The sequence below is a fragment of the Micromys minutus genome, assembly GCF_963924665.1.
Source record: "Micromys minutus genome assembly, chromosome: 17".
Taxonomy (NCBI): Eukaryota; Metazoa; Chordata; class Mammalia; order Rodentia; family Muridae; genus Micromys; species Micromys minutus.
Genome location: NC_137952.1, coordinates 48,193,404 through 48,220,878, shown reverse-complemented (window position 1 = coordinate 48,220,878; position 27,475 = coordinate 48,193,404). Strand labels below are relative to the sequence as shown.

Below are 27,475 nucleotides of genomic sequence, written 5' to 3'. Positions count from 1 at the left end.
CATAAGCCACCCCTTGGAGAGCTCTCTGTGGCCTTCTTATCTTTCTTATATCCTTTGGCTATCAGTGCCACCCCAAGACAGATAGTTGTATTTCTTTTTTTTTTTTTTTTTTAAGCCATTTACCATTACCTAAAATGAGATTGAAGATCATTTTTCTCCCCAAAATGCATGGTTTGCTACTTTCTGCACCAAGAGTTCTTGGTTTGTGAGTATACTCACTAAATATTTGTGCGATGAATGACTGTTAAAGTTCTTCACAGAATCCCAGCTAAAAGTTTATGTGGCTCCTTTCTGTTTTTCTTTGTAAGGATCCTGTATACCTTAAGAAGATCTACTTTGTACCAAGGCAACTCCATCAGGTTGTTCTTTCCACTGCAGATGGGGATGGTGGTTTGACAAACAAGCCGATCTGCTTCCTTGTTCAGTGACCCCAGCTCAGATCTGTCAGCTGGGGTGTCTTGGTGCTTACTGTGCCTGCACGTGTGTACTGCCTTCCTTCTGAGTGCAGTTAGAGTGGGTGAGACACTGTGCTTGGTGTTCACACTCATTCTTCTTTGCCAGGCCTGGCTGCCAGCTGGTTGAATCAGGGAGTAGTGTCTCTGCTGAGTGCCTGTGCGCACTCTAAGGCTTGCAGACGTGCATGGGGTATGCACAGGCTATGCTTAGGTCTCTGTTGCACCCCACTTGTAGTGTCTGGTGCCCCCTTCTTGTTGTTTGTCTTGAGGGTTAACAAGATAAACTGATGAATAGAGGTTTGGTAACATTTCTCAGATTGGCTGCTTTCTGGGATCTTAATCTGTTATCTATAACAGTTGGCTTTTGACCTAATTGTGGCTTTCTGACCCCCTCCCTGAGTCAGGCAAGGTTGTAAAAGTCTTAGCCTTTACAGCTAGACCTGCTATATCCCATCTCAGGTGTGGCTTGATTACTGTCTGTGATGTCCATGTTGTAGTGATGGTGACTTTGTCCTTCACTCGTGCATGGGGAGGGGAGGTGCCACTTCTTCACTGCTGCCATCTGAGGCTGGCACTAGGTACATACAGGTCATGGTTTTGTGACTTAGCAGGTCCTTGTATGGTGGGTGGATCCTGAGAATCAAGTAGAAACCAGGATAATCACCTGAAAATCCTACTTTGGGGTTTTCTCAAGTTGAGCTGAAGCTTTTTGTGATTTTTTTGTCTTTTTATTTTGTTTTGTTTTGTATGTGAGACAGAGTTTTAATATGTTTCCCAGGCTGGCTTTCAGTTTACATCTTCCTGCCTCAGCCTCCTGTGTTCTTGGATCAGAGGTGTGCGTTACCAGACTGGACTTTGTCTGATGTCATGGAGAGTGGAGAGTAAGTAAGAGCCGTCAGCAATTCCTGACTATGCACTGACTTCTCTTAGTTTCTTCCAAGTGTTCAGCCGTAAAGGCGGGTATAGCATAAGAAGAGGGAGCTGCAGGGAGATTGGCTCTAGTCTTTGAAGTCAGGGAGCTGGCATATACTCCTGGGACCTCTGCTCTATCTTGGTATCCAGGATGTCTTTTACCTACCTTCCTGGCTTGGGCTGTAGTTGGGCATTGGGGTTTGTACCTCTCAGTATGGCTAAGCCTGAGGCGTGTGTGCTATTTCCTGGGTGAGTCTGTACTTTGGGCTAAGGGGGAGTACTTGTGGAAGCTGATTGATTATGTGAAATTCAACATGATCAGACAGCATGTATTTTATTTGGAGCTCTCACTTACAAAGGGACTTCCTAAGGACTGTTCCTTGAGAACAGAGGGTATTATTGGGGGTAACTTTGATTTTTGGGTGTCATCTGCTGGAAGCTATTAGGGTGGAGAAATGGCAAAGGGCAATCTCTGCACCAGACAGTGAGCCAGGGCACAGTGACGTGTGGATTGCAAGGCCAGTCATTGTCTTTGTATGGACAGGTGCCAGGAGAGGAGGCTGAGGCAGACACAAACCTGTCTGGAAGCAGGAGGAAGCACACGGTGTTTGGAAGCTGGGGTGGCCGTCTTTTAATTAAGTACACCGGTTTTCATTATGAAAGGCCTAGCAAACCCTGCTGAAACAGTTTTAGCAGTGAAATGTCCCCGGAGGCCCTGCTTCTTATTCTTTGCAAAGGTCCCAGGCAAACGCCTTCCCGCTTATTCTCTCGGAAATGCGTTGTGCATATGGAAGCACAGCTACACAGATTCTTTTGGCTCTGCAACCACGGTGGCCATTGGCAAGCTGTTCATTGCTCTTTCTGTCAGTGTCCCTTGAGAGTTTCTGATATTATATTGTAAATAGACCTTGTATATTCTTTTTAAAAATACATTTAAAAAAATTGTTGCTGTTGAGTATTCTGCATCTAAAATGAAGCAGTGAAATACTGGTTTGTAGCATGAGACTTGGCCAGGTGAAAGAAGAGGAATCCGTTTTGCTTTAGAATAAACTAGTAAGGATTGTCCAAGGGCGGGGTTCAGTTTGAAGGGTCCAGGATCCTTTTGTCTGGCTCTGTTACTGAGTGACCAAATCGTCTTAGCAGAATGGTTGGAATCAGTTTGAATTGCTGAATAATTAAAAAATGTTTAAAAAGTATCTGCCATAGGCATTTTCCTTTAGTAATTTGCAGTTCTACCCACCTGTCTGAGTGCTGGCATCTTTACCTCTTCCCTTGACTGGATAGTTTGAACCGCTCATTCCTTTCTGGCTCACCCCTCCAGTATTGATCTATAACCTAGCATACTTGCTCCAGCTGGCTCATTTGTAACATCCTATGATTTAGTTTCCAGACCTTTCAGATAAATTACTTATTTATATGAAAGGGCTGTAATTGACTTTTCGGTTGAGAAACCCAATTCACCAGAGTGGCCGGGGAGAGACATAGTTCATTTTACTCTATTATCAAATCAATGTTCAAATGATATTTTAGGATTATTTATTTTCCTCAATATAAGAAAAATGTCAAGATTTATTTCCCATGTTTCTTAAATGTCGGAGGAAAATGAGCTGAGGCTGGAGAACTCTTTGTGCCTGGTCTTTGGCGATGCTGATGCTGGGTAAGAACCGAGAAGCTGAGCACTTGGTGCACATCGTGAGTTATGTTTGTACCTGCTGGGGCGGCTGTGCAGGAAGCTGGGCCCTTGATTCCCTGAACTCGCTGGAGAGATCAATTTAGCAGACGTGAGGCCTGTGGGAGTTGAGTGAGCCCATTAGGTACAGGAAGGTTGTTTTTGAAAGTTGAGTAGGAAGAACTGGTTAGACTAGATCCTAGACCAGGTTTGTGTGAGGAGTAGGAAGGTGTCAGTCCTGTGGAAAGAGAAGACTCAGGGAAAGTGTGGGGTGGGGAGACCACGGTAGTCAGTGACTCAGTCAGCTGTCCCACAGGCAGAGCTGGTGACATCTGGACTGCAGGCTCAGGAGAGTGAACTCAGGCAGTGGGCTTTACCCTTAAGGAGCTCTGTCTACTGGACAAGACAGGCAGAAGGCACTGAGGCGAGGACAGAGCAGCGGGCTCCAGGAAGCTGTATGGAGAGGGCACACGCCGATAGTTGGTCTTTATTTTGTAACCTTTGAGAAGCCCCAAAGGTGTTTAAAGACAGGTGCCTCATGGTGAGACGGCCATTAAAGGACTTTCTGGCAGCAGAGAACAGAGTGTGCATAGGAAAAGCCTGGGTTTGAGGCAGAGAGCAGAAGGAATGGCCTGGCTTCGAACGCTGGCCCTGGAGGGTAGATGAGGCCAGTCTGGGAGGAGGTGGAGTGGACAGGACTTGGTAAGTAATTGTTTGGTTGGTTGAAGAATTGGGGTAAGTTAGATTTTCACATGGACCCTGAGGAATCATGACACTTAAGGCTCTGAGGGTAAAGAAAGGAACATGAGCAAGGTCACAGTCTGCAGGAGATGATGGGCATGGAGCAGGAATGCCCAGCCAGGTGTGGAGGAACAAGGGTACTGCTTTTCTTCTCTAAATATCTGTGAGTGTGAGGCCCCTGCACGCATGGTGAATGCAGACAGCTGCGGGGGTGGTTCAGCCAGCAGAGTCCACTGGGCTCTGTACCAGTGTTTCCTTTCACTAGCGTGCCATTTTTCTCTCTGACTAAAGATGTACCTAGCATCTTTATTGTAAATACTGCATGGTTATTTTTGGTATGAAGATGTTTGTTCCTTCCTTCCTTCCTTCCTTCCTTCCTTCCTTCCTTCCTTCCTTCCTTCCTTTCTTTCTCCTACAGTTTCACTCTTGATACTTAGAGAAACAAATTTCCTCTCTGGAACAGATAGCCCTCTTTTTAATCTCAGAGGCCTACAGTTTTGTTTCAAAATGAGCTCTAGCTCTTGACTGAAGCCCTTCAGTGACAGCGGGAGAAAATGCTAGAAGTGCTAGAAGCTGATGATTGGACAGGGACCTGGGAGTGAGGGGACCCGGCTGTCAGGATACTCAGGTGGCTTCTTAGGTAAGGTCTTGCCATTTCAGTGTTCTTGGTTAGGAGTGTCTGTACCGCTTAGAGCATAGAAGGTTAGCTGGCCCATTTCCTTATATTCTACCCATGGAATTTTAGAAATAAAACTTTAACGTCAAAAAACAAAGTAAGACTCACAGTGCAAAAGGCAGATGGTGTTTATTTCAGGAGTTTATTTCCTAAGAGTAAATGTAAGAGCAGCGTAGCAAGTAGCCATCTAGGCTGATGGCGGCTCCGCCTGCCCAGCGACACTGCTGTCATCATGTGTAGGCTGTGGGGAGTCATCAGTGTCCCGGCCATAAGTCTGACAGAGCACTCCACACTCCTCATCTCAGACACATTCCCTCAGGGTTGCCAGTGTTGCTGTTGCTGGTCCCAGGCACAGTTTGAACGGTTGGGCAGCAGAGGTTGGGGTGGAGGTGGTGTTCTTGTCTTCTGGGGAGGTAAGTTCTTTAAGATAAGTTCTGGCCTACAAGAAGGGCAAAGCTGGATATGTTTCCTGTGCCCCTCACACCACCTCTCCCCAGCTAGGACAGATTCTCTTAGAACAATGGTGTTCTACATTACTGTCTCTCATGGCACCCATCAGTGTTCTTACAGAGCACGGGCTTGTTACAGCTGGGAGGCACTGTTGAGACAGATACTTGAAGTGCTAGCACTGATCATGTAGAGGACCTTCAAGCTTAGCTGCTTCAGAGGTGCTTCTGAGATGGGGGTCTGGGAACACTGGACTTGAGGCAGGTTTGGTAGGCACAGTGTGAAATATGAAATACACTTTCTTTCAAAGGCAAGGATTGACAAGTAGTGTGAGAGGACAGCCATGTCATATCTAATCTTCCAGAAAGCATATCATTTTGTTCACTGAGGTATGTATTGACAGTAGTTGTTTTAAAATTAAAAATTCAGGCATAGAAGTTTATTAAGTGAGAAGGTGCCACTGTGGAATTGGAAGGCATCAAGATGGTATAGTCACTCAAGCAGACGCACAGAGTGTGAGCAGCCCTCGCTACACTGGGTGCACTCGGCAGCCAGTTTACAGTCACAACAGGACTGTGGTCTGAGACCTGATGCTGCACAATGGTGGTGGTCTTCAGACTGGCTGGGAACTCACCAGGGGCCTGATGGCGTTTACAGCAGCACGGTCTTGGGAGTTTATTAAAGTAAATTACAGGTAATTTTACATGTAATTATTTCAGCATGTGCTGTTGTCAACGGTAAAATACTTTAAAGTCACTGTGGTACTTTTATCATACCTCAAACATTAGTTATAATACCTTAATAGCAAATGTCTAGTCATTACCAATCATTTTTCTATGTATGTTGTAACCTGTTGTAACTGGGTATGTGTGCTTGTGTGTTGAGCCCGGGACTCACTGATTCTGGTCCACTGGCTGGTCAGTGAGCCCCAGGTGTCCTCCCTTTTCTCCTCCAAGTCCTTGGATGACAGGGACGCTCTGCTGTGCCGCCTTGCACAGGAATGCCAGTGCAGCAAGCACTTTGACTGAGCTCTCTCCTAGGTCCACTGTGTTATCATCCTTAGAAATACTTCTTTGGGGAGCGACATCCAGGTGGTTGACATATCTTTAATTTATGTTTTTAATATATGGATTTCTCCTCTGTGCTTTTACAATCCATTATTGTTACAAGGAAGCAGTATGAATTGTCACTTCCTTAGGTAGATTTAACAGATTCATTCGCCCGATGATTTGTTGTAGTCCTTGTTTTTATTGCATTGCCTGACAGTTCAGTGCTGATCAGAGGGGGGCCTTTGGGTGATGGGTAGACACAACCCCCGAACAGTGGAGGTGTTACTGTAGGCAGGACCCGTCAGCCTGGACTGTCCTACTGAGGTTGGATGAGTAGCAGTGAATTCACAGAGTGGAGTCATTTAACTCACCAGGGACAAAAGCCCAATGCTGTTTGAAGAGCGTTATTTCTTTTCCCAAGTATGATTGAGGTGCCCTGAAGTAGCTGCTATGGAGGGATATGTGGGATGTGTGCTTGATTCTCTCCCTTCATTTACCAACTGACTACTAATAAAGTTCAGTACAAGACTGTGTCTTTCATACTCTGAAGGGGACCTCTTAGTTTTTACTTTTTATAGAGTATATATGATTGATTAAAATATTTTTATGTTTTGTTGCAGTTATTTTTATTCAAATATTTCAACATTGGCTAGTGCTAATCTTTTAGGTTGGTGCTTAAGCCTTTAACATGACCCATGGTTTGTAGGTCCCTTTGAGAGTCTCTCAAAACACGGCAAGTAGCCTTCCGCATCAGCAGGCCATTAAGAGAAAGGAATAGGCTTAAGGAGAGAGCCAGAAAGATAGAAATGACAATCTTTTGACATCAGCCCTAGGAGTGTTTCTTGGTCTGTCTGTGTTCTAGTCATTGGAAGTGACTCACCAGGGTACGCTTACGGCAAGGGGAGGGGAGCCCAGCAATTGTGAGCATTGGTAAGCATCCCCAGTTGTTTGGGAACTTTCCTCCCCACAGTTCTAGTGATCTGTAGTGGCCCTGCTTTCTTGAGTGAGAAGGCTTAGGTATTTACATTGCATAATTCAAGAAGCCCTGAGTTCTTTTAGTTAGAGACCATTCTTTGAGCATATAATTCTGGATCTCGTTAGTAGACAGAACGATGGAGTTCTCTATCCTTTCAGAATTCAGATTGTTCCAAATGTTGGGATATTAGCATACATGGAGTGAAATACTTGTGGCCTGGATCTGACTAATCACGAGAGACACTTCAAGGAAGTTTTATATAATATTTTTATGTGCCTGCACTTTTAGTATGACCTGTCACACAAGGGCACATGTGAAATCACCATTCATGGCTTCATGTCAGGCTTCCTGAAGCTTTCTAGTTTGGAGCAGTTTTGGATTTTAGATTTTCAGATTAGGAATATATAGCCTGTGGTTTTTCACCTTCCCTCCTTCCTCTCTTCTTTTCAGATAAAGTTCATGCTATCATTTTTCATTCAGAATCCATACTTCATCCATCTTTTATTTATGTTTCTTTTTAATTTACCAGGTCTACTGGCAGTAATTCTCAGTGATACCAGCATAAGTATTCAAGAATCATTCACAGTATGCAAATAAAACTCTCAGAGTGACCACAGAGATAACTAATTCTGTCACATTGAACAGGCAGATTCCTCCATACCTTATGGAAATGCTCTTCCTCTGTGTGGTACAAAGTTTGATTAGCTGTTTTTAGCTTTCTTTGAATTTTAGGTTGTTTAATCAAATTTAATTTTGTCTGCATTCTTTTCGAGAAATGGTTTATAGATGAAGTAATATTCAGGGAATGCTTTCTCCTGTCATTGCCCCTTCCCTTCTGGTTTCCTTGACTAAAGCTGCCTTTTTGTTCTTTACATAGAAGCAATGTTATCCTGTGTACATTCTCTTTGGACTGGAAAGCTCTGTAGGCTAAATATATCAGGAGGATTTTGGTTTATCATATTCCTAATTTATAATAGGTTTAGGGAATTGTTACCATTTCCTAGAATAATGATATAACATCTAGTCCTCTCTAGTGAACCACACAGCAGTAGCAGATACAGACCGGCCATGAGATCAGCAGGGAAGTAGCACAGACCCTATGGTGTGCACTGTGTGTTCTATTGTGCTGACGACTAAGCAGTTCTGCGGGCTAAAGGTATCCGAAGGATTTTGTCCCTAAACCTTAGGATAGTACTGAATGTGTATTGCCTTCACTCCAGAGTGTGAAATCCTAAATTCAGACCATGAAAGGTGAGGTGCCTGTGTGCTACTTAAGTCATGTGACCTGATGACCATGCCATAATCTGTATAGATATTGTCACCAGCCCTCTTTGATTGGCATAACATTCTTTTTTATTCCTTGTTGTGACATGATCTCTCTATAGCCCAGGTTGGTCTTGAATTCATAGTCTTCCAGCTTCATTCTCCCACATGCTGGGATTATAGGCCCTTGCCACCAAATATATAGACTGTGTTCTTCAGAATTTCCCTGGCTCATGCTTACTGCTTTGTAAGAAGCGCAATTCCCAATGGCTTTAGCAAGATGGTGAGAGGAGGGGCAGAACTCTGGCAGTTCCTGGGAGCAGCTCACAATTGTGAGCATCCATCTTTTGACTTGGTTTTCGTCTAGGCTGGGAGGGCTGCCTTTCACATGGTGCTCAGCCCTTCATGGTGCCTGACGGTTTCACTGCTGACTTGTCCTAAAGTTAGAGTTTTTCCTGGATTTTGACAGTATATATTTTCATTAGTCATACTTTCTGATGGTAGCATCTCTGTTGTGTGCCTTCATGTTTATAGCCTTAGCAAGGATTTGGGAGCAGTGCTATCTGGAATTAACGCTTCAGATGCCATTTACAAAGACCCTCGTGAAAATCAAATGAAATAGGTTTATTTCAAAATAATCATTTGTCTCCTAACACAGATTTTGTCTTTTAAAAAATACTGTTTTATTTATGTTGCAGAGAAAAGGACCTGGAGGCCAAGTTTATCATTCAAATGGAGAAAAGCAAAACGACAATCACAAACTTAAAGGTAAGTTATAAGTGCACCCTGCTGCATTCTGAGACTCATGCCTGCCAGTCACAGTGCTGCGGGTGGGCGAGTCACCTGATCTCTGACCTTAGTTAACTGCGCCTGAGTCCTGAGCCCAAGCAGCGATCTGAGCCCCGTGCCTTTGCCACCCTGCTTCCATCTGACTGGAAAGACAAGGACCTGACACTTCTACCCTGTTTCTCTCGAGCCTGAGAGTTGCCTGTGTTCTGTAAAGTACTGAACAAGTTTTGACCGGGACTTACTTGTTTTGAGACAGGATTTCAGATAGCCTGGGCTGGCCTCAAGCATGGATGGGTATCATCTTGAACTTTCTGGTCCTCTTGCTAGGATTGTAAACATGTACCACAATGCCTGGTCTCTGCTCTTTTGGGAATCAAACCCAGGGCCTCATGACATGCTAGGCAGACACTCTTTAACAACTGAGCTATACCCCCAGATTTTTAAATGAGAATCCATCATGCATTCTGATCCTTGATTATCTGACAATTGTTGTTTCTTATTAACTGAGAGGACAAAAGCTTTAAAGGGAACAATAAAAACTGCATTACTTTCTGGAAAAAAAATTAGATGAAAAAACTTCACAATTTCTCTTTTCTTTTTTTTTTTAAGATTTATTTATGTATATGAGTACACTGTAGCTGTCTTTCAGACACACCAGAAGAGGGCATCAGATCCTCAGACCTCATTACAGATGGTTGTAAGCCATTATGTGGTTGCTGGGAATTGAACTCAGCACCTCTGGAAGAGCAGCCGGTGCTCTTAACCACTGAGCCATTTCTCCAGCCCCCTACAAATTTTCAAATTGGTGCATTTTTCCTTTTGCCTTTAAAATATACTATTTATTCTGTCTGCACACTGGGTAACAACCTTGAATACTTTTCACTCAAGGAGGAAGCAAGGATATAAAAGTAATGCTGAAGATATCTTGTTCTTTCAGGGTTTAGCCCTCTTCAGTTTGGAGGCCTTCAGTCTGAGGCCTCCTACTCCATGGCCAAGTGTCCAAGGACAAGGTTTCTATTAATTCCTGGTCCTGGGCAGTGGATACTCTGAGGTCACTTTCTGAGTAGTGCAGTTTGGTCCCCAAAGATTTGAATGAGGATAGTACTATCTTCCCGGAGATGCTCTGGACTGCCAGCAGCCATTTGCTTGCAGCATTCTGTACTACAGTGCTTTTTTACACTGCTTTTTCCTGTACTTACCACAGTCTTCAGTACAATGTGATTCATCTGGCCTATCCCGGGTCCTCCTTCTGTGGCCTCCCGTGTCTTCTTAGGCTTCTTCAGTTCTGTTTACCTCTTGTTTATAGCAACCTTTCCTTTGCTCATGCATCTGTGTGTTCACAGTGCGTTGGTTCCATCATCTCTTGAATGTATGATGGAGTCTATCCTGTGATTACTTTCTTGCCTCTTGTTATTCATGAGTGAGGGACCACTGGAACTTGGTCAGTCTAACAGAGGCCACTCCATTGAAGACTGACTTCCCCTGATGGTGAACCATCTCCTTGTTGGTTGCTCCTCATGAGCCTCTCCTACTCCTGGCCGGACTGTTGACTGGCTTGAGTTTTGTACGGGTCTTGTGTAGACAGCCACAGCTGTCATTGCTTTACTCTAGTCCTTCCCAACTTCTGGTTCTCAAAATCTTTCTGCATTGCTTTTGTAATGGTCACTGAATCTTCTGGGGAGGACATCCCATTTGTGCCTGAGTACACTTTGTAGATACGTTTGGTCTGGACTTTGACCAGCTGTGAATTTCTGTGTTAACCGTCATTCACTGAACAAAGAAACTTCTCTGATGAGGATTGAGAACTAAACTAATCTGTGGATATAAAGATATAAATTTAGAAGGTAGTTTGATGCTTTGTATATTTAGCAAAAGTAATAGTTTACTCCTAGGGTCCGTGCATTTCCTGCTGTGGAGTAGACCTCCAATCTTATCAGTGGTTGGTTACCTCCCATAATATCTGTGCCACTATTGCACCCATAGGAGATACTCATATTTTTAATATACTGTTCTGTTCATTGTCAATGCTTTAAGAAATTGTTAAAGAAGTAGATTATATTGAAAAGTACACTGTACCATGTGTCTAAAGTATAAGGTCTTGGAAACATATGGATCGTTTTGGGGTTCAATTTAATCTTAGAGCATGGAACACATTGTATATGCAAACATCTATGTTAACTTCACAGTATGATATAGCTTAGGGTTTTCATTCAGAAAAGGAGAAATTATTTCCAGGTGTAGTATTAAGGAAGAGGAATCATGGAAGAGGAGATATCTGACTTGGAGTTTTCAGGGTGCCACCAAATCACACAGCTTCAGAGGACACCACTTTTACCAGAATTAGTGTTCAGGACCCTTGAAGCTGTACAATGTCCAGCTCTGGGGACCTGGAGGAAACTGTCAAGAGTCATTCAAGATAAGCAGACAGAGTCTGACTGAACATTGTTCATGTAAGCTGATTATATTAGTTAAGACCATAGCTGATGGTTATCATACATACATACATACATACATACATACATACATACATACATACATACTACAGATCCTGGACTTCTTATGTTGAATTTATTTATTTTTATTTATTCCTTTAGGGAGACTAATAGGAATTAAATGCTAATGAGTATTTTAGTCACAGATTTTGTTTCCCACACTGAGTCACTGGTTAACTGACATTACTCTGTACTTTATCATTAGTAATACCACCTCATTTTCCTATTATTTCTGTGAAAATTGTCTTTTCAGATACCAGAAGGAGGAGCTGGGGATTCAGGCAGAGAGCGGACCAAGACCTTCACCTATGACTTCTCTTTCTATTCTGCTGACACAAAGAGTCCAGATTATGTTTCACAGGAAACGGTACAGTGTGGCAGTCTCAAAATCTGGGTTACTGATGTTGTTGTTTTCTTATTAAGAAAAACAGGACCACCCTAAAACACTTTAAATGAAGTTACTACTTTTTTTTGTTGAATTTAATTTATATAAAATTATCATTTGATAACTTAGCTTTTAAATTATCAGATGGGAATGTTTATGTAAGCCTGATACTTTAGTCCTCTAAAAATTGTTTTTTTTTTTTTTTTCTTCACCATTTAAGTTTGATGATCATAACTTGAATGGTTTCTGGACATGAGTCCCATTTTGAAGTATTCAAGATACAGAAATTGGTGTCAGGAGTGTGACATTTGTATATTTAAGTTTTGGAAATAAACCACTTAGCTTTGAGTCCTGAAGTGATCCAGAGTATAGGAAATAAATATTAAACCGAGGCCACTTTCATCTGCTTTTGTGGATGATTATAAGCCATAAAATGATCCTAGAGGGAGTGCTTCCCCAGAATCCACAACCTAGACTGATGCTAGTATTTGTTTCAGAAACAAATGTAGATGTTGTCCACACAGACGAGACCCAGGCACCCACAAACCACCTGCAAGGTACTTATGATGGCATTTCATTAGAGCAGAAAGACAAACATGCACTCCTGGTAGGTAAAAGCAGGTCATGGAGCAGAGCTGGGTGTGTACTGACACAGAAGACCGTGGGCTTTACCGCTGATTGAAGTGATGGCCACTGTCACCGTGCTTCTCACTGTCCTCTCGATAGTTCTTCAGATGTCATAGATACATGGTGCAGGCCTTTATATGTTAATGTGGAACTTCTTGATCAGCATTGTAAAACTGAAAACTAGAGCATGAAAATACCCGTCTGTATCAGAGTAGTGCCTCCTTGGTATAGCCTGGGAACTTGTTAGAATATAGATCATAGAATCTCAGGATCACCACTACTGCCACCTCTGCCTGCACGTTGGGATAGGTGTGAGCCATCACACCCACCCAGAATCCTGTGTGTGTGTGTGTGTGTGTGTATGTGTGTATGGTAAAATCTGCAGTGATTTTCATGCATTTTGACATTAAAAAATGTACCTGATTTAGAAGTGGTTTGTGGAGGAGAGACTGACCTTTTGAAGCAGTGCAGATATTGATGTTGGAGTAAGGCAGTGATTGTATCTAGAGCCGCGGACTAAAACACCAGTAAGGGGAAGGAGGAATTAAAACTATAGAGAGGACGTGTCCAGGGTGATAGAGGTGTTGGTTGAGGAAGAGAAACTGATACTTGGGTTTGTCTTGAGTCAGACATGCTTGGTACTCCATCCTGTCAAATCCTCAGAAGAACTTTGGTGAGCTGTAGTAGTTTGCACAGATTCATAGGCAGATTGCCTTCCAGTAGTGCCAGAGCTGAGGCCGGGTGCTAATGTTAGAGGAGGTGGAAAAACCACCAGAAAGCTTTTGTGTAGGAGAAAAGAAAAAGGAATCATTTCAGCTGCCACGTGTGTAGAGAGGGCAGCCTCCTGTCACACCAGTAAATGAGAGAGGAGAGTTGGGTTCAAGTGGCTGGTCTGTCTACACTGACAGTAGAGAGTCTGCCATAGAAGGCTGTGAATGTGGAGCCCAGACTGATACTCTGTTACACTCATGGGAAGTAAGTGACAGGAGGTAGGGATTTTTAAGGAGAAAGACAATTTATTTCAGTGATCTCCAGAATGTCTCCAATTACAGGCTGAATGAAAAGCCTTGGATCTTCATTTTTAGTCTACTTAATAATCTGTTGGAACTTTTTGTTTGTTTTTTTGAATTTGAAGTCTTTGGGATAGTGGGCTTGAAGAGGGATGGAAAGTATTGTGTGACCACAGGACCTGGCTGGGAAATGTTTGCAGATGGTTCATTGATGGGAACAGGTGGTACTTTCTGAACTGCACAATAATCAAGGTGAGGGGAGTCAGAACAAATGTCGCCCTTCTCTCTGGAAGTTAGAAGCCAATGTCCAGAGTGCCAGGGTAGATCTAGGCTGTGCGAAGCTGTCCGTGCACAGGAAAAACACTGTGGACTGAGGCGGGACACAGCATCTCTTGTTGGTGTTTCAGGGACTCTTACAGAGAGGACCCTGGGATCGTTCTGAGCAATTTCTAAACTAAACACATTAGTGTAAAAAACTTTTATTTATGTAGGTGAGTACACTGTAGCTGTCTTCAGACACACCGAAGAGGGCATCAGATCCCATTAAGGATGGTTGTGAGCCACCATGTGGTTGTTGGGAATTGAACTCAGGACCTCTGGAAGAGCAGTCAGTGCTCTTAACCACTGAGCCATCTCTCCAGTCCTAACATACTACTCTTAATAAGCCATGTTAATATGCCAACAGAGATGCAGAGAAACAGTTATTGTTAAAATATTGGGGCATTCTCTCATCCCTCATTTTAGCAGTCACAAGAAGGCTTCAGTACCGAGCATTTACTCAGCTTTTCAGTTTGTTGGTAATGAGTGGGAGCGGAGCTGAGCACCATGAGACCAGCCCTGTGCTAGCTGGCCTTCTTTCTTCCCTCTTCTGCTGTAATTGGTTAACTGTAGAAGTATAAAGAAAACCTATTACGTCTACTACTATGAAGTTTCTTTGAGTCTGAAAAGCAAACAATTGTTATAGAATTAGTGAAAAAAAATCAAAGAGCAATTTAAGCCCACGTTCTTGTAAAAAGCATTAAATAAGGTCTTAACTTTCTTAATGGTTGTTCAACACTCCAAATGGAGGCTTTGATCTCATACTACCTGCTTCCTTAATTCAACCTTAGAGAAGAAGCTGGAAACCAGCGTCCTCCCAGTTAACCAGCTAGATCAGTGTGTTTGTTTCAGCAGTGCCCTCTTGTGGTCGATTCCCTGCTGGAGCGGCTCTGTGGATCACTCTCAAAATCAGCTTTAAGTGTTCCCACACATGGTTAACTGCAAGGGCTTTGTCAGGGCTGGGTGCTGATGGACTCTTCACTCTTGGATCTGTCCTCCTCAGTCTGTGGTACTGTGACAGGGTAGACTCCGAAGAGGACGGTGGCCATGGGTGGGTGGCTTGGTTGGTGCTGAGGTTGCTCCAATTCTAGTGTCACCTGCTGATCTACCTTTTCTAGATCTGTCCTAGCATCGTCCTGTCGGGGCTATTGAGTCTGTCAGAAGGCCACCTAGGTGATCTTTCTACTTGCTTACAAAGTATTAACGCAGAAAACAGGGATTTTTTAACTCTTGGAAGGATTTTAGTTGTGAAACATTGGAGTTTGGTTTAACTGTTTAACATGGTCTACTTTACCTAGTCTGGGCTTATGAGAAATATCCCTTCTCTGAAATGTTTGTGGAAGATTTTTTGTTTCTGTTCCAACCTGAGAGAATTGGAGAAGTAGGATTTTCACTTATAGTTCACATGGAGAGGGGAAAGGAGCTCCAAACTTGTCATCTGGATCCCTGGAGTTTGGGAATGCTTCCTCCTAGCTAGCACCAGGGTTTGTGATTGTAAAGATGTCACCAAAGCCCTGTGATGATGGTACAGCCCCATCTCTGCCACTCACTGGGGGCCTGAGTCCTGACCTTCCCCCTCAGCATCCTCATCTGAGGGTTCATGAGCCCTCTCTCCTTTGAATTAATGCATGAACCCGGGACAGTACCCAGTAAGAGAGCATGAAAAAGTCATCAGACTTTGACAGTGAGATAGGAAATAGCCGTGTCTGGAGCTGCAATGGGTAAAACAACTGAGAATGAGTGGCTGTAGCCATTGTTGGTAGAAATTTAGTTGAAATTACAGTAGTAAAGTTTCACTTAGGATCTGAAGGAAGTGCAAACCAAATAGAAGGAGGGAAGCCGGAGTTACACCCTGGCTGTCAGCTGAATGTCAGCAGATTCTGCTGTGGCAGGTCTGCAGTATTCACTTGGGAAGTTTTGTAATGTACGGATTCCTCGGTTCGTATAGAGAATCATATCTCAGTGGCCTGGCCACTGGGTCTCCTGACAGTGGCTCAGGCATCATCACTGTAGGAGCTCTTACCTTGTACTGTGCTCACCCCTGCAGTCTTTCCCCAGCTCTGACCGTGAACCTGATGGTGTGCTCTCTGTGGCATATCTTGCTGCTGTTGCTTCTATTTTCTGTAGCAAAGAGTCATTTGAGTTGGCCCTGTTATGCTAGGCTTTGAGGACTTGAGACATCAACTGAGCTTGGGCTCATTCCTTCCCAGCTTGGTATAGTAGGGCCAGTTGACATTTTCGTCAGCCTCACTTGCATTAGGTGACCTCCTGGAGCATTTGTGCTTCCTCCTTTACCCACCCTCCCCAAATGGTGGTTATGTGGTGCACTAGACAGAAACTTAGGTTGTATTTGTGACCATCTCCACCCATCTTGTCTCCCCACCATGTCTGCAAGTATCTGGATAAGTATCCAAACAGGTAAATAAATACATTGGGAGTGTGTTGTGAGGGTGCCCTACCATTCCAGTCTCAGCACCCCACCCACTGGGCACTCTGCTACCCCAGGTCTTCTAGAGACTCATCTTGAGTAGTATTGACCCTGAGGAATGAAGGCTTTTACTTGGCAGGCTTCAGGCCATAATTTCTGGCTACTGTGACCTTTAGGTTTTGAATATTAATTTCTGGAGCCTTTGATAGATGAGTAGCTTCACACATTATTCTGAATTTTAACAGCACGTGTTAAAAATCTTTGCTCCCAGACACAATTGCCACTTGGCCTTGTTTACATTTATATTTCAGAAGTTGTTTGCTAACTTAAGCAGGAAAGAGAATGGTGTTGCTTTTTGCTTGCTTGGAAAGCTTACTTTTGATTAAAAAACTGGCGTGCATACATATTCTGCTGTTATAGCTCAGCAGTGATTTATTTTTATGCTGTAATCCCTAAAGATGAAAGTAACATTCAAGAACATTGTCAATATGGCAGGGGCTTTTATTAAAATCCATGGTACTTGTATCCTTTGTGTTTATCTTTTTTCTTTTTTCCTTTTAGGTTTTCAGAACTCTGGGCACAGATGTTGTGAAATCTGCATTTGAAGGTTATAATGCCTGTGTCTTTGCATATGGGCAAACTGGATCCGGAAAGTCCTACACTATGATGGGAAATTCTGTACGTTGTTTATGTGTTGTGAGGGAAAGACAGTTTCATACTATCTTTTCCTGAGTGATAGATTTATCTTTTATTTACTTGATCCGCACCAACTTTTTCTGTTCTGATCTTCCTTTAATAACAAGATAAGACTCAGTAATAAGTTGAACTAGATTTCCTTAGAGAGATTTGAAATTAGAGTTTTATGTTATAAGCACAAATAATGGGTACAAATCCTAGTTCATTTCTGCTTTTAAAGGCCTTATAATCTTATCAAGAAAGTAATTTATTCTTCTTTTCTGCCAGCATAATAGTTTGAATAAAATTACCGAAGTCTGTTCTTTTTAAAATTATTCAGAACATTTTTCCTAAGAACAGTGAAAAAAAGAAAATCTAACTTTTTGATGAAAAGGTGTTAGAGAAGTCCAGCAAACATGAAAGAGTTGGCCTTATAGAGGGACCCTTACAGTTTATGTGCTTATAAACACAGCATCCACAGCTTAGTGATGAACAGGCGCTCCTCACGTCGCATCTGCACCAGAGTACGGAAAAGTAAGATGTAGGTATAGGGCATGGTGGCACATATGTAATCCCACCTTCTTGGGAGGCTGATGCGGGATGGTCACAAGCTTCAGGCCAGCCTAATGATCAACTCAGAGACACTGTGTCTCAAAAAGGACTGGGAATGCAGCTTAGTAGCTTGGTGGTAGAACACCTGCACAGCTACTCAAAGCTCCAATTCGCTCCCTAACAACACAGAAAACAAAAGGAGCAACGCAACAACAAACAAAACCACACTGGGCTATTTAAAACTTAGACAGCGGGGTTTGTGTGTGTGTGTGTGTGTGTGTGTGTGTGTGTGTCACAGTGCTAGAAACTACAAAGAACAAGGGAGAGCGATAGCACACCTGGAATGACCCACTTAACTATTGCTTTTTTTCTCATTTTGTTTTCCTACTGAACGTTTGAAAGAAAAAAAACTGAAATTTGCATGTTAGTTCTCTACTTTATATAAAACATTTACAAAGCACTTGTAAAGAGTAGGTGCTTTCCCTGAGCTTCGAGGTAAGTACACCTTCAGTATTTTACTTACTCATTTAAAGGAAGAACAAAAACTGTGGCTGAAGGCTCAGTTTTCTTTGGTAACAGCTGGTACCAATTGAATGGAAGATACAAAGAGGAAAAAGAAAAAAAAAAAAAAAACTTTAAATGGCAATGATAATTCTTACAGTCTTTGAAAGGGAAATTATGTTTCCCATGAGAGCATTTTTCCTGATGCAGTGTCTTGATTTAGGTTACTATTACTACGATGAAACACTACAACCAAAAGAAAGTTGTGGAGGAAAGGGTTTATTTTTATTTGTATTATATACACTTTCTCATCCATAGTCTGTCCATGAAAGAAGTCAGAACAGGAACTCAAACAGGGCAGGAACCTGAAAGCAGGAACTGATGCAGAGGCCATGGAGGGGGCTGCTTCCTGGCTTGCTTTCCCTGGTTTGCTCAGCTTGCTTTCTTATAGAATCTAGGACCACCAACCCAGGGGCAGCACCATCCACAATAGATCAATCACTAAGAAAACAATCTTGTCTGCTTAGTGCCCTATCTCATGGAGACATTTTCTCAGTTGAGACTCCCTCCTCTCAGATGACTTTAGTTTGTATCATGCTGACATAAAAGTAGTCAGTTCACAGAGTGTTGCTCACAAGCTTGCCATGCTTGCAGAACTGTGATCACCAAGTAGCTACAGCTCTTGGATAAAGTGGAGCTTCTCTTCCTAAGAGGGCTGATGTAGAGGTTGCCATGCCAGAGTAAGGCTGACTGCCATAGTTCAGTGTGCTTCTTCTGCCACCTGCGTTTTTATGGTGGCTGTCTGTCTGGAGGACTTAATAAAGTTCTTACTTTTCCCACTGTTTCTTTTCTGCCTGGTATTTGCTATCCCTGCTTTTTCATTTAGCCAGATAGTTTTAACATTTATTTTACATTATAAACTATCTTCTTTGATAGAGAATAAGCATCCTGATCCTTGTAAGGCATTATTAATTGATTTTAAATCTTATAAAAATATACGTTCTAGCATTTAGAAATTAAAAGTCGTGATCCTTTTGTTTTGGAGAATACAAAGTCCTATATGAGCACTTGATGAAGGTTTGGGCTTGGTACACAGGCTGCTGGAGCCTAAGTCCATGCCAGCAAAATGCAAATTGATGGTCTGCCTGAATCTAGTTTGAGTAGCAGCTGTGGCATCTTTCTTCTTCATTTCAGGGTGATTCTGGCTTAATACCTCGGATCTGTGAAGCTCTCTTCAGTCGGATCAATGAAACCACTAGATGGGATGAAGCCTCTTTTAGGACAGAAGTCAGGTAGGTCCATGATCTGAGGTGTAAAGTTTTGAGGGGGCCCAGGCTGCTTGACTTGCACAGAAGTCTGGGACAGTGGGGGTTGCTGAGGAATGCCCTTCCTGACCTGAACTCAATGCTAGTTAGGAATAAAAGTGAGACCAGGTGGGTACAATTTGTGTGGGAGGCTTCAGAGCTTGATGGGGAAGCTTTAGTATTCTATTTTTATCTCAAATGTGGTGAGCCCTTGACTATTGTAGGTGTATGCAATTAGGCTTACTCTTTTGCCTGAGTAACATATGTGTTACTCACTGTGGTAGGAGTCTTTCTGTAAGTGTGCTCTTTTTTTTTTTCTGGTTATGTTTTCATTAAAAAATTTTTTTTCTTTTTTAAAAATGGATATTTTCTTTATTTACATTTCAAATATTAGCCCATTTCCTAATTTCTCCCCCAGGACCCCCCTATCCCACCCCCTCTAGCTTCTATGAGGGTGTTTCCCCACCTACCTACTCCTTTCCACTTCCCTGACCTGGCACTCCCCTATACTGGGGCATCAAGCCTTCACAGGACCAAGGGCCTCTCCTCCCATTGATGCCTGACAATGCCATCCTCTGCTACACATGGGGCTGGAGCCATGGGTCCCTCCATGTGTGCTCTTTGGTTGGTGGTTTAATCCCTGGGAGGTCTAGGGGGTCTTGTTGGTTGATATTGTTCTTCCTATGGGGTTGCAAACCTTTTCATCTCCTTCACTCCTTTCTCTTAACTCCTCTATAAGTGTACTCTTAACATCAGTTTGGGTGCACAGAGCACTTTTTCCTTGTCACTGAGTCTGTGTCAGGAGCTGGTCCCCAGGGGTATTGAGCAGAGCTGTGTTGACCTGTACTGCTCTTAATGACTGTGACTCAGGGCAAGTTATTTAAAGCACACCAGACTTCTCACTATATTTTCAGGTGATGAAGTATCCACCATTGAGTCAGTGCAAGGACTGAGTGAAATACTTCCTGTAAAGTACACAGCAGAGGTGTATATGGCTGCTCTTGCTATGAGTATTGTGCTTATTATTATTAATGTCTCAACATTTTTTTATAAACTTAATTCTATTCTATTTAAATTTTTAGCTACTTAGAAATTTATAATGAACGTGTGAGAGACCTACTTAGGCGGAAGTCATCTAAGACCTTCAATTTAAGAGTCCGTGAGCATCCCAAAGAAGGACCGTACGTTGAAGGTAAGAAGGAAGTTTCTTGTCTTCGTACATTCACTCCTCTGCTCTCCCTTGGGATTGGTATAAAAAAAAATATGAGGATACTAATTTAAAGAGGTGATTACAGTAAAAGTGACAGGAGCCAGTACTCCCTAGTGTTCTTCTGTAAATCTGTTCCACTAAGTGTTTACTAGATATTTTGTGAGGCCTACTCGAACATCCTTTGCTTTCAGAGCTCTCTGGAAGTGTGTTTTCCCAACTTCTCCAACAAGATGATTAAGTCCTGACCAGTGACAATGCATTTTTTTTGCATATGTTTATGGCCCCTAATGGGTGTCCTTATGTGTGGAAGAAGACTGTCTCCAGCCTCTTGCTTGTAAGCAGAGTTCCCAGGGGAGTCTCCCCTTGTTTCTTGAATCTGTTGAATCTGTATTATGATAGAATAACTGGTGGACTGAGCACCCACCTTTCCATTGTCAGGTGAGGTCTGGCAGGCAGTGGATGGATTCACCATCTAGACTAAAATAGGAGAGTAGTTTATTGAGTATAGTACAAAGACACAGCAGGCTAAGCAATAGCTAGAGCAGCACATAATGTGCTGTGAGGTCTTCAGTTATAGTTAGGGTGGGTTTGTTGATGTGCAGTTTTGTGGCATGTAATGTGTGCCCCATGTGAAGGCGTATGATCCGGTTCTAAGAGGTTGGCTTGAGACTCTGTGCATATAACTTTCAGTCGTGTATCCTATACCATGCAAACAGGGCCATGCAGTTCAGGACAGTCTTGGTCAAAGGATCTTGGCACAATTTCTGGACTGCAGCTTCGTGGTGTTAAGTTGTAACCTTTTGGTATGAACACTTTTCGGTTCCTGGGTCATGCTTGTGAAAATTTGTTACTAGTGCCCCCCCTCCCCATACTAACTGAAGAACAGTTAGTCATAGAGGGTGTTACATATAATGTTGTATTGTAAACTAGCTCTTGCATATATTTAAAAGTAGGCTGTGATAGTTAATCTTGTCAACTCCATGGAATTTCAAGTTACTATGGAAACAAATCTCTGGCCTTGTCGGTGAGGAGTTATCTAGATCACTTTAGTTGAGGTGAGACTATGTCACCCAGAGTATGGAGCACCACGCCAATGTCTGCAGATGCAGACTGAATAAAGCTGAACATAGGCATTTATGGCTTTCTGTTCCCTGATTATGGGCTCAGTGCATCTCGTGACCAAGTGCTTCCTGTTTCCGCCACCATACCTCCCCCATGATGATGGACTGCATCCCTCTAATCTTGAGCCAAATAATTCCATTCCTCCATCATGTTGCTTTATCAGGTATTGTTTATCACAGCAGTGAGGGAAGTATAACTAGTACACATGGCTAATCTCCCTCTCTCTAAGGGAACTGCACAACTGCTGGGTAGTTCCTGTAGTCAGTGCTAATGGAGACTGGCATTTCCTTGCTGTCAAGAATGGACTAAAACATGGCTTTGAAGATTTACCTCTTCTAGTTCCCTGTTTTTTATCCTGAGGTCATCAGTGTGCCATCAGGACTCATCTATGTTTTCTTAAGTTTCCATTTGTGTCTGTGCTCTGTCTCCCTGGAGAAAGGTGTGCAGCTGTATTTATACGGGTGTATGTACTGGGCATTGCTGTGGAATACCTATTGCTTTCAGTCTAACATGAGCCTTTATATTTTTCCTTTGTTATAATAAATGTCAAAACATATAAAACTGATATATAAAGAGACAGAATAATTAAACAGGATAACAACATCTGGATATTGATCTCTGCAGTTGTGATTTTTATAAATAATTCAAACACTGGGGAGTATGAGTTATAGATTATATAAGAAAAAGTAAAGAATCATTATTCAATGTTTAGACCAAAATATTTGAAAATGAGGTCAAGGATTTAATGGGAAATATGAAAGAATTGCATGATCACAAGAACCATGGGCTATTTTTTTTTTTTCAGAATCTTAGAAGATGGAGGGATTTTTTAAAAAGTTGAATTAAAAACCCAGAAGCCATAGAAGAAAAAGAATTTCCCCCATCGTGATAGGAATTAGATCCAGAATTTTCCTTGAGCATGCCAGGCTAGTGTTCTATAGCACTGGGCTATATCACCCAAGCTTGTGATGATTTCTAGGTGGGAGAACAAGTGCCCAGCTCCTCTCACAGTAGAACAGCAAGCAGGAAGAGCCCTTCTGCATGATGCTTGTCACCCCATGGGTGGGTGCCGAGGGTGCTGAGGAGGGGGACGGTGGTGATCCGCCTCCCAGCCTCGCTCCTGCTTCTGTGGAGGAGAGCTCTGCAGCTCATGTCGGCATTCCCAATACCCTTTGACCTGGAAGTGCTACTTCCGAGAGTTTACTTTGTAGTCACATTCCATACATTTGAAAAGACTGGTGCACAAAATATTTTACTAGCTCATTGTATTTGGAAATAAAGTAAAGTAAACAGCCTCTGTAGTATCAAGAGAAGGCTGGTTAAATTGGTTGTGTTCTGATGTACACGCATTTCTCTGTAGCTTTAAAAACGGATACTAGGTCACCTTAGTGTTCAGAGGATCCTTATATGTATGCAGATAGGAAGCAAGATGCAGAGCAACGTTTGTGACCTGCCGCTCTAAAGATCGTCTCATCTTGGTGCACGGGATTAGTCAAAGGGTCTCGTTCTCGTGTGTGTGGCAGGGGAGGGAAGACAACGTGCTAATATGTATAATTGCCTTTGTATATATGGGCCGTTTCTTGAAGGTGTAGGGGAACCAATGACCTTGTTTACCTGACAGAAGGGGAACGAGAGAGTCTGCTGTAGGAAAAGCAGCAGAACCCTGTGCTCTTTGACTTTTAACCCTATGAGCTACTCTCCCTTCAAGAAAAAAGAGCCAGTAAAATTTTTTTTCAAGTTTAAAACGTTTTTAGGTTTTGGATGAGGGTTGGGCTTACACGAGGTTATACCTGAAGGTGGAATGTTGTTCCTCCTGTGCCATGACTGCTTCCTAGAGATTCGTGTTGATAACTGCAACAGTCACTCGGTGCAGCGGCATGCCACGGACACTCAGATTGGGCTGTTGAAGCCCATTGGGGTCAAGCAGGTTGTTCAGCTTCCTGTCTGCATTACAGAGCACCAACGCTCCAAGATCTCCAACCACAGACACAAGATCTCCAACTGAATTGGCGGATGCGTAGTCACGTATGGTTCTTAGAGGGAAGCTTCTCATTTATTCCCTACACAACAGGAACATTTCCTTGCCCTTTCTTTTTTCTTCGCAGACTTATCCAAGCATTTAGTCCAGAACTACAGCGACGTGGAAGAGCTTATGGATGCAGGGAACATTAATCGTACCACGGCAGCGACAGGGATGAATGACGTCAGTAGCAGGTCTCACGCCATCTTCACCATCAAGTTCACTCAGGTAAGGGCAGCCTTTCCTTGATGATTAGCACCAGCTGAGCACTGATCACTGTTGAGCTAGGAGCAGCAGCAAGCGAAGGTGACTGACTGTCACCTCCTGGTTAATTAGAGGTGACCATGTGCTGTGTGCTCAGCCCTTCTGTATTCACAGTGATTTAAATGTCCTGATGTACATCCTTAAGAGATATTTAGCAGGCATCCACCCTGTTCTAGGCATAAGAAAAACTTGCTCTGTGCCTAATTAAGCAAAAGTTTCCATTGTTGTAAGTGCTCTGGGAGATAATGGATTTTGAGGCAGAGCAGCTGGAGGCCAAGGTGAGGAGCGGGTGTAATACATTATTGCTTTATGGGCCCTGGTGGTGCTGATTATGATTAGAGTCAAATTAGAGGACAGTGGACACTTAGAGGCACTAACAGAAAAATCCACTGTGCCACGTGGTGGACAGTGTCTTGAAGGTAGCTGGGAATGGCTGAGGAGAAATAGTTGTTACCAAAGCCAGACCACAGGAATACAAAATTGTGAGTCTTGGCTTCAGCAAGGGTTAGGAGTGGGCATTGTCTTGTCCACTCTGACAGGGAACACACCAGAACCAGGCACACAGGTCTTTGCTAACTTGAAGATGAGTTGAGTCTCCGGCCACTCAGAGTGCTCTCTGGGCAGCCTCGTTGTCTTGCTGGATCATCAGTTAGAGGCTTGCTTTACACTGCGGTGGCTCACTGGCTTGTTTCCACTTTCTGATGGATGCTTAACTAGGATGTAGCACACTGTGGTTTCTAAGAGGTTTATATGCCCATTAAAATAAATGTTTATTCTTTTGTTGCATGTGGTTCAAAATATAAAACATAGGCTAAAGATCTTGGGAAACAAAGTTCTGGTAGGATTTAGAAGCAAGATAATTTACACTTTAGTATTTTACATCTTTAAAGAGGTAGTTTGTTTATGATGTTGCTACATAATTGTGTTATCGTGTGAAGAGCCTTTGTGCCCTCAATGCTGGAGCTTCCAGAAGAACAAAGCCAGTCACTTGTTTATTTATTCTTTTCCGTTCTCCTTAGGGGATGACGTCATATTATTTTGGTCTCCAATCCTGAGGGGTGTTGTCAAGAGTGACAGTGGCTTGCCAAACAGACTGACTATTTAGAAAGCATGAGAGTCACATGTGGAATGTTCTATTGCATTCTGTTTAATTTGGGAGATTCTCATAATCACTATGATAGCCAGTAAAATAAAAGGAACAAAAGAAGTCTCTGTCAGAGATCTGTGCTGGGAGTGGGGACTGGTGGGGATTTGGGCACTCTGTCCTCGTTTGTGTTACATACATGTCTTTCCATAGGCAAAATTCGACGCCGAAATGCCATGTGAAACAGTGAGCAAGATCCACCTCGTCGATCTCGCTGGAAGTGAACGGGCAGATGCCACTGGTGCCACTGGGGTCAGACTCAAGGAAGGGGGCAATATAAACAAGTCCCTTGTGACTCTGGGAAATGTCATTTCTGCCTTAGGTAGGTTTGCGGTCACCTCCTGCCCTCTATTTCCTTGGTACTGTGTTAGCACAGAACATGTTTGCGGCATATTTGTCTTACAAACCTGGACAGAATGGTCATGTCTTTTAGAGCTAGGTTAGAGAAGGCAGAGACTTCTGAGTTATCTCCTGTTTTCTTCTTCCCTGCAGCTGATTTATCTCAGGATGCAGCCAACCCTCTTGTGAAGAAGAAGCAAGTTTTTGTGCCTTACAGGGATTCAGTTTTGACTTGGCTGTTGAAAGACAGCCTTGGAGGAAACTCTAAAACCATCATGATTGCCAGTAAGAATTTAAATTATATTTCTGAGCACCACTGTTTCCTGTGAATTAAGTGTAAATATTTAAGTTGAAAGTGTCTCACTGGGATGCAGCATCTTTTATATCTTAAAGAAGAAATAAATGTTCCTTCCAGTTTTAAAAATCAGCCATTGTGACATACCTGCAGTGTGGAATACGCAGTTCTGTGCAGGCCTGTCATCATGGAGGACAGGTAGCAGTCAGGCGTGCTCAGCTTCTCTGTGCCTCAAGTGTAAGGTACTGGGAACTTAGGACTCGTTATCTCTCAGCTTTTCTTCCATGTCTCTCTCCTTTTCCCTTCTCTCTCCTCTCTTCACAGTCCTTACCCCACAATGACTGTTGGCATCAAGGGAACACAGCCATGTATTCATCCAGGTCTTAGAGGTTAGGCAGAAGTGCCAGTGGGCTGCTGTGTAAAATTAACCAAAGCTTGTAGAAGGGAGGAATTAAGTAATCTGTTGACCTTTTAAAAATTGCTGGCTCTGGGCTTTTACAGATGATTGATTTTTTTTTATCAGAATTGTAAAAGTATTTTAATTCCTCGCACTGGAGAAGCACAGTTCTGAAATTTTATGTTAGCAGTTGAGAAAACTCCTTCCCTGTGTGGGATAGCTCACACCCTGTCTTGAAGTTGTTCAAATGGCTAATCATAGATGTGAGAAGAGCAAAATGACATTTAATTTGGTATAGTGAACACCCTTTCCTATAAGCTTAGATAATTTTTAAAATATTCATTACTGTAGCAATGAATATTTAGTCTTCCTTGTGACCTGGGGTTGATCTGACTTTTAAATTACATACCAACTTTGTGTTAAATGAAACATGGAGTGCTAGATGAATTATTTTTCATATTCATTCTTCACAGCCATTTCACCTGCTGATGTCAATTATGGAGAAACCCTAAGTACCCTTCGCTATGCAAATAGAGCCAAAAACATCATCAACAAGCCTACCATTAATGAGGACGCCAACGTCAAACTCATCCGTGAGCTGCGAGCTGAAATAGCCAGGCTGAAAACCCTGCTCGCTCAAGGGAATCAGGTTGAGTTTTTCTGAGATTTATAGATAATTTTCCTTGAGTAATGGCATCTATTTCTAGATCTTAATGAGACAATTATCCCTTGGTATTGATTTGAGTAAATAAGTACTAAGTAAAGCTTCAGATGAGTTAGCCAGTCTCTATATCAGCTTCCTATCAGCCTTTGCATTCCTCATGCACGCTGGCTGTAAGATTTCATCCACTAAGCCTTAAATGATTACCTAATAGTTATCAATTATGGGCGGAAATTTAGCATGCGACAGGATTAGCGGCATAATCTCCATTAGTAAAAAGAATTTCAGATGCTAAAAATAATAATTAAAATTTTACCCATGCATTTTCTGACTATAAATGTATTTTAGCAGAGGGGAGATGTGTTCAAACACCTTTCTGTGTCTTGGTCTCACTTTAGCTCTGTCAGAGGTGGCTATAGTGACACAGTAGTGTCTCTGATATTATGTCCTGGCTGTAATGCTGTTCTTCGGAGCCTTGCAGGATTGCCAAAGTGGCCCCACTTCAAGATCTTTTGAATTCTAGAGAAGCTGTGTCCTTTTGTTTGTCACAGTCTGAGCATGTTTATGCAGGGTTACGCTCTGTGAGGACTGGTGTGAGCTAAGTTTCAGATGCTGTGACAAAAGGCCATCTTGGAGGAAAATCAGAGATAGTGGTTTAACTCTTGCTGTTAGAAATCAAATGAAGATCTATTTATATCATCCTGTGTTCTTATGTGTGGACATCTACTGTTAAATTATTCCTTCTCTGGAGGTG

The 27,475-nt window shown here is 42.7% G+C and overlaps 1 protein-coding gene across 2 annotated transcripts in view; it reads left to right on the top strand.

Annotated features, from left to right (window-relative positions):
• Nucleotides 1-27,475, top strand: part of KIF16B (kinesin family member 16B) — a 249,667-nt gene that overhangs the window by 23,372 nt on the left and 198,820 nt on the right. For both annotated transcript variants that reach the window (XM_080931299.1, XM_080931298.1), the window contains exons 2-10: nt 8,887-8,956; nt 11,723-11,836; nt 16,799-16,915; nt 19,160-19,257; nt 20,352-20,461; nt 23,707-23,849; nt 25,183-25,351; nt 25,522-25,653; nt 26,534-26,709. In XM_080931299.1, coding sequence (XP_080787425.1) covers nt 8,887-8,956; nt 11,723-11,836; nt 16,799-16,915; nt 19,160-19,257; nt 20,352-20,461; nt 23,707-23,849; nt 25,183-25,351; nt 25,522-25,653; nt 26,534-26,709 — 1,129 coding nt within the window. The remainder of the gene's footprint in view (nt 1-8,886; nt 8,957-11,722; nt 11,837-16,798; nt 16,916-19,159; nt 19,258-20,351; nt 20,462-23,706; nt 23,850-25,182; nt 25,352-25,521; nt 25,654-26,533; nt 26,710-27,475) is intronic.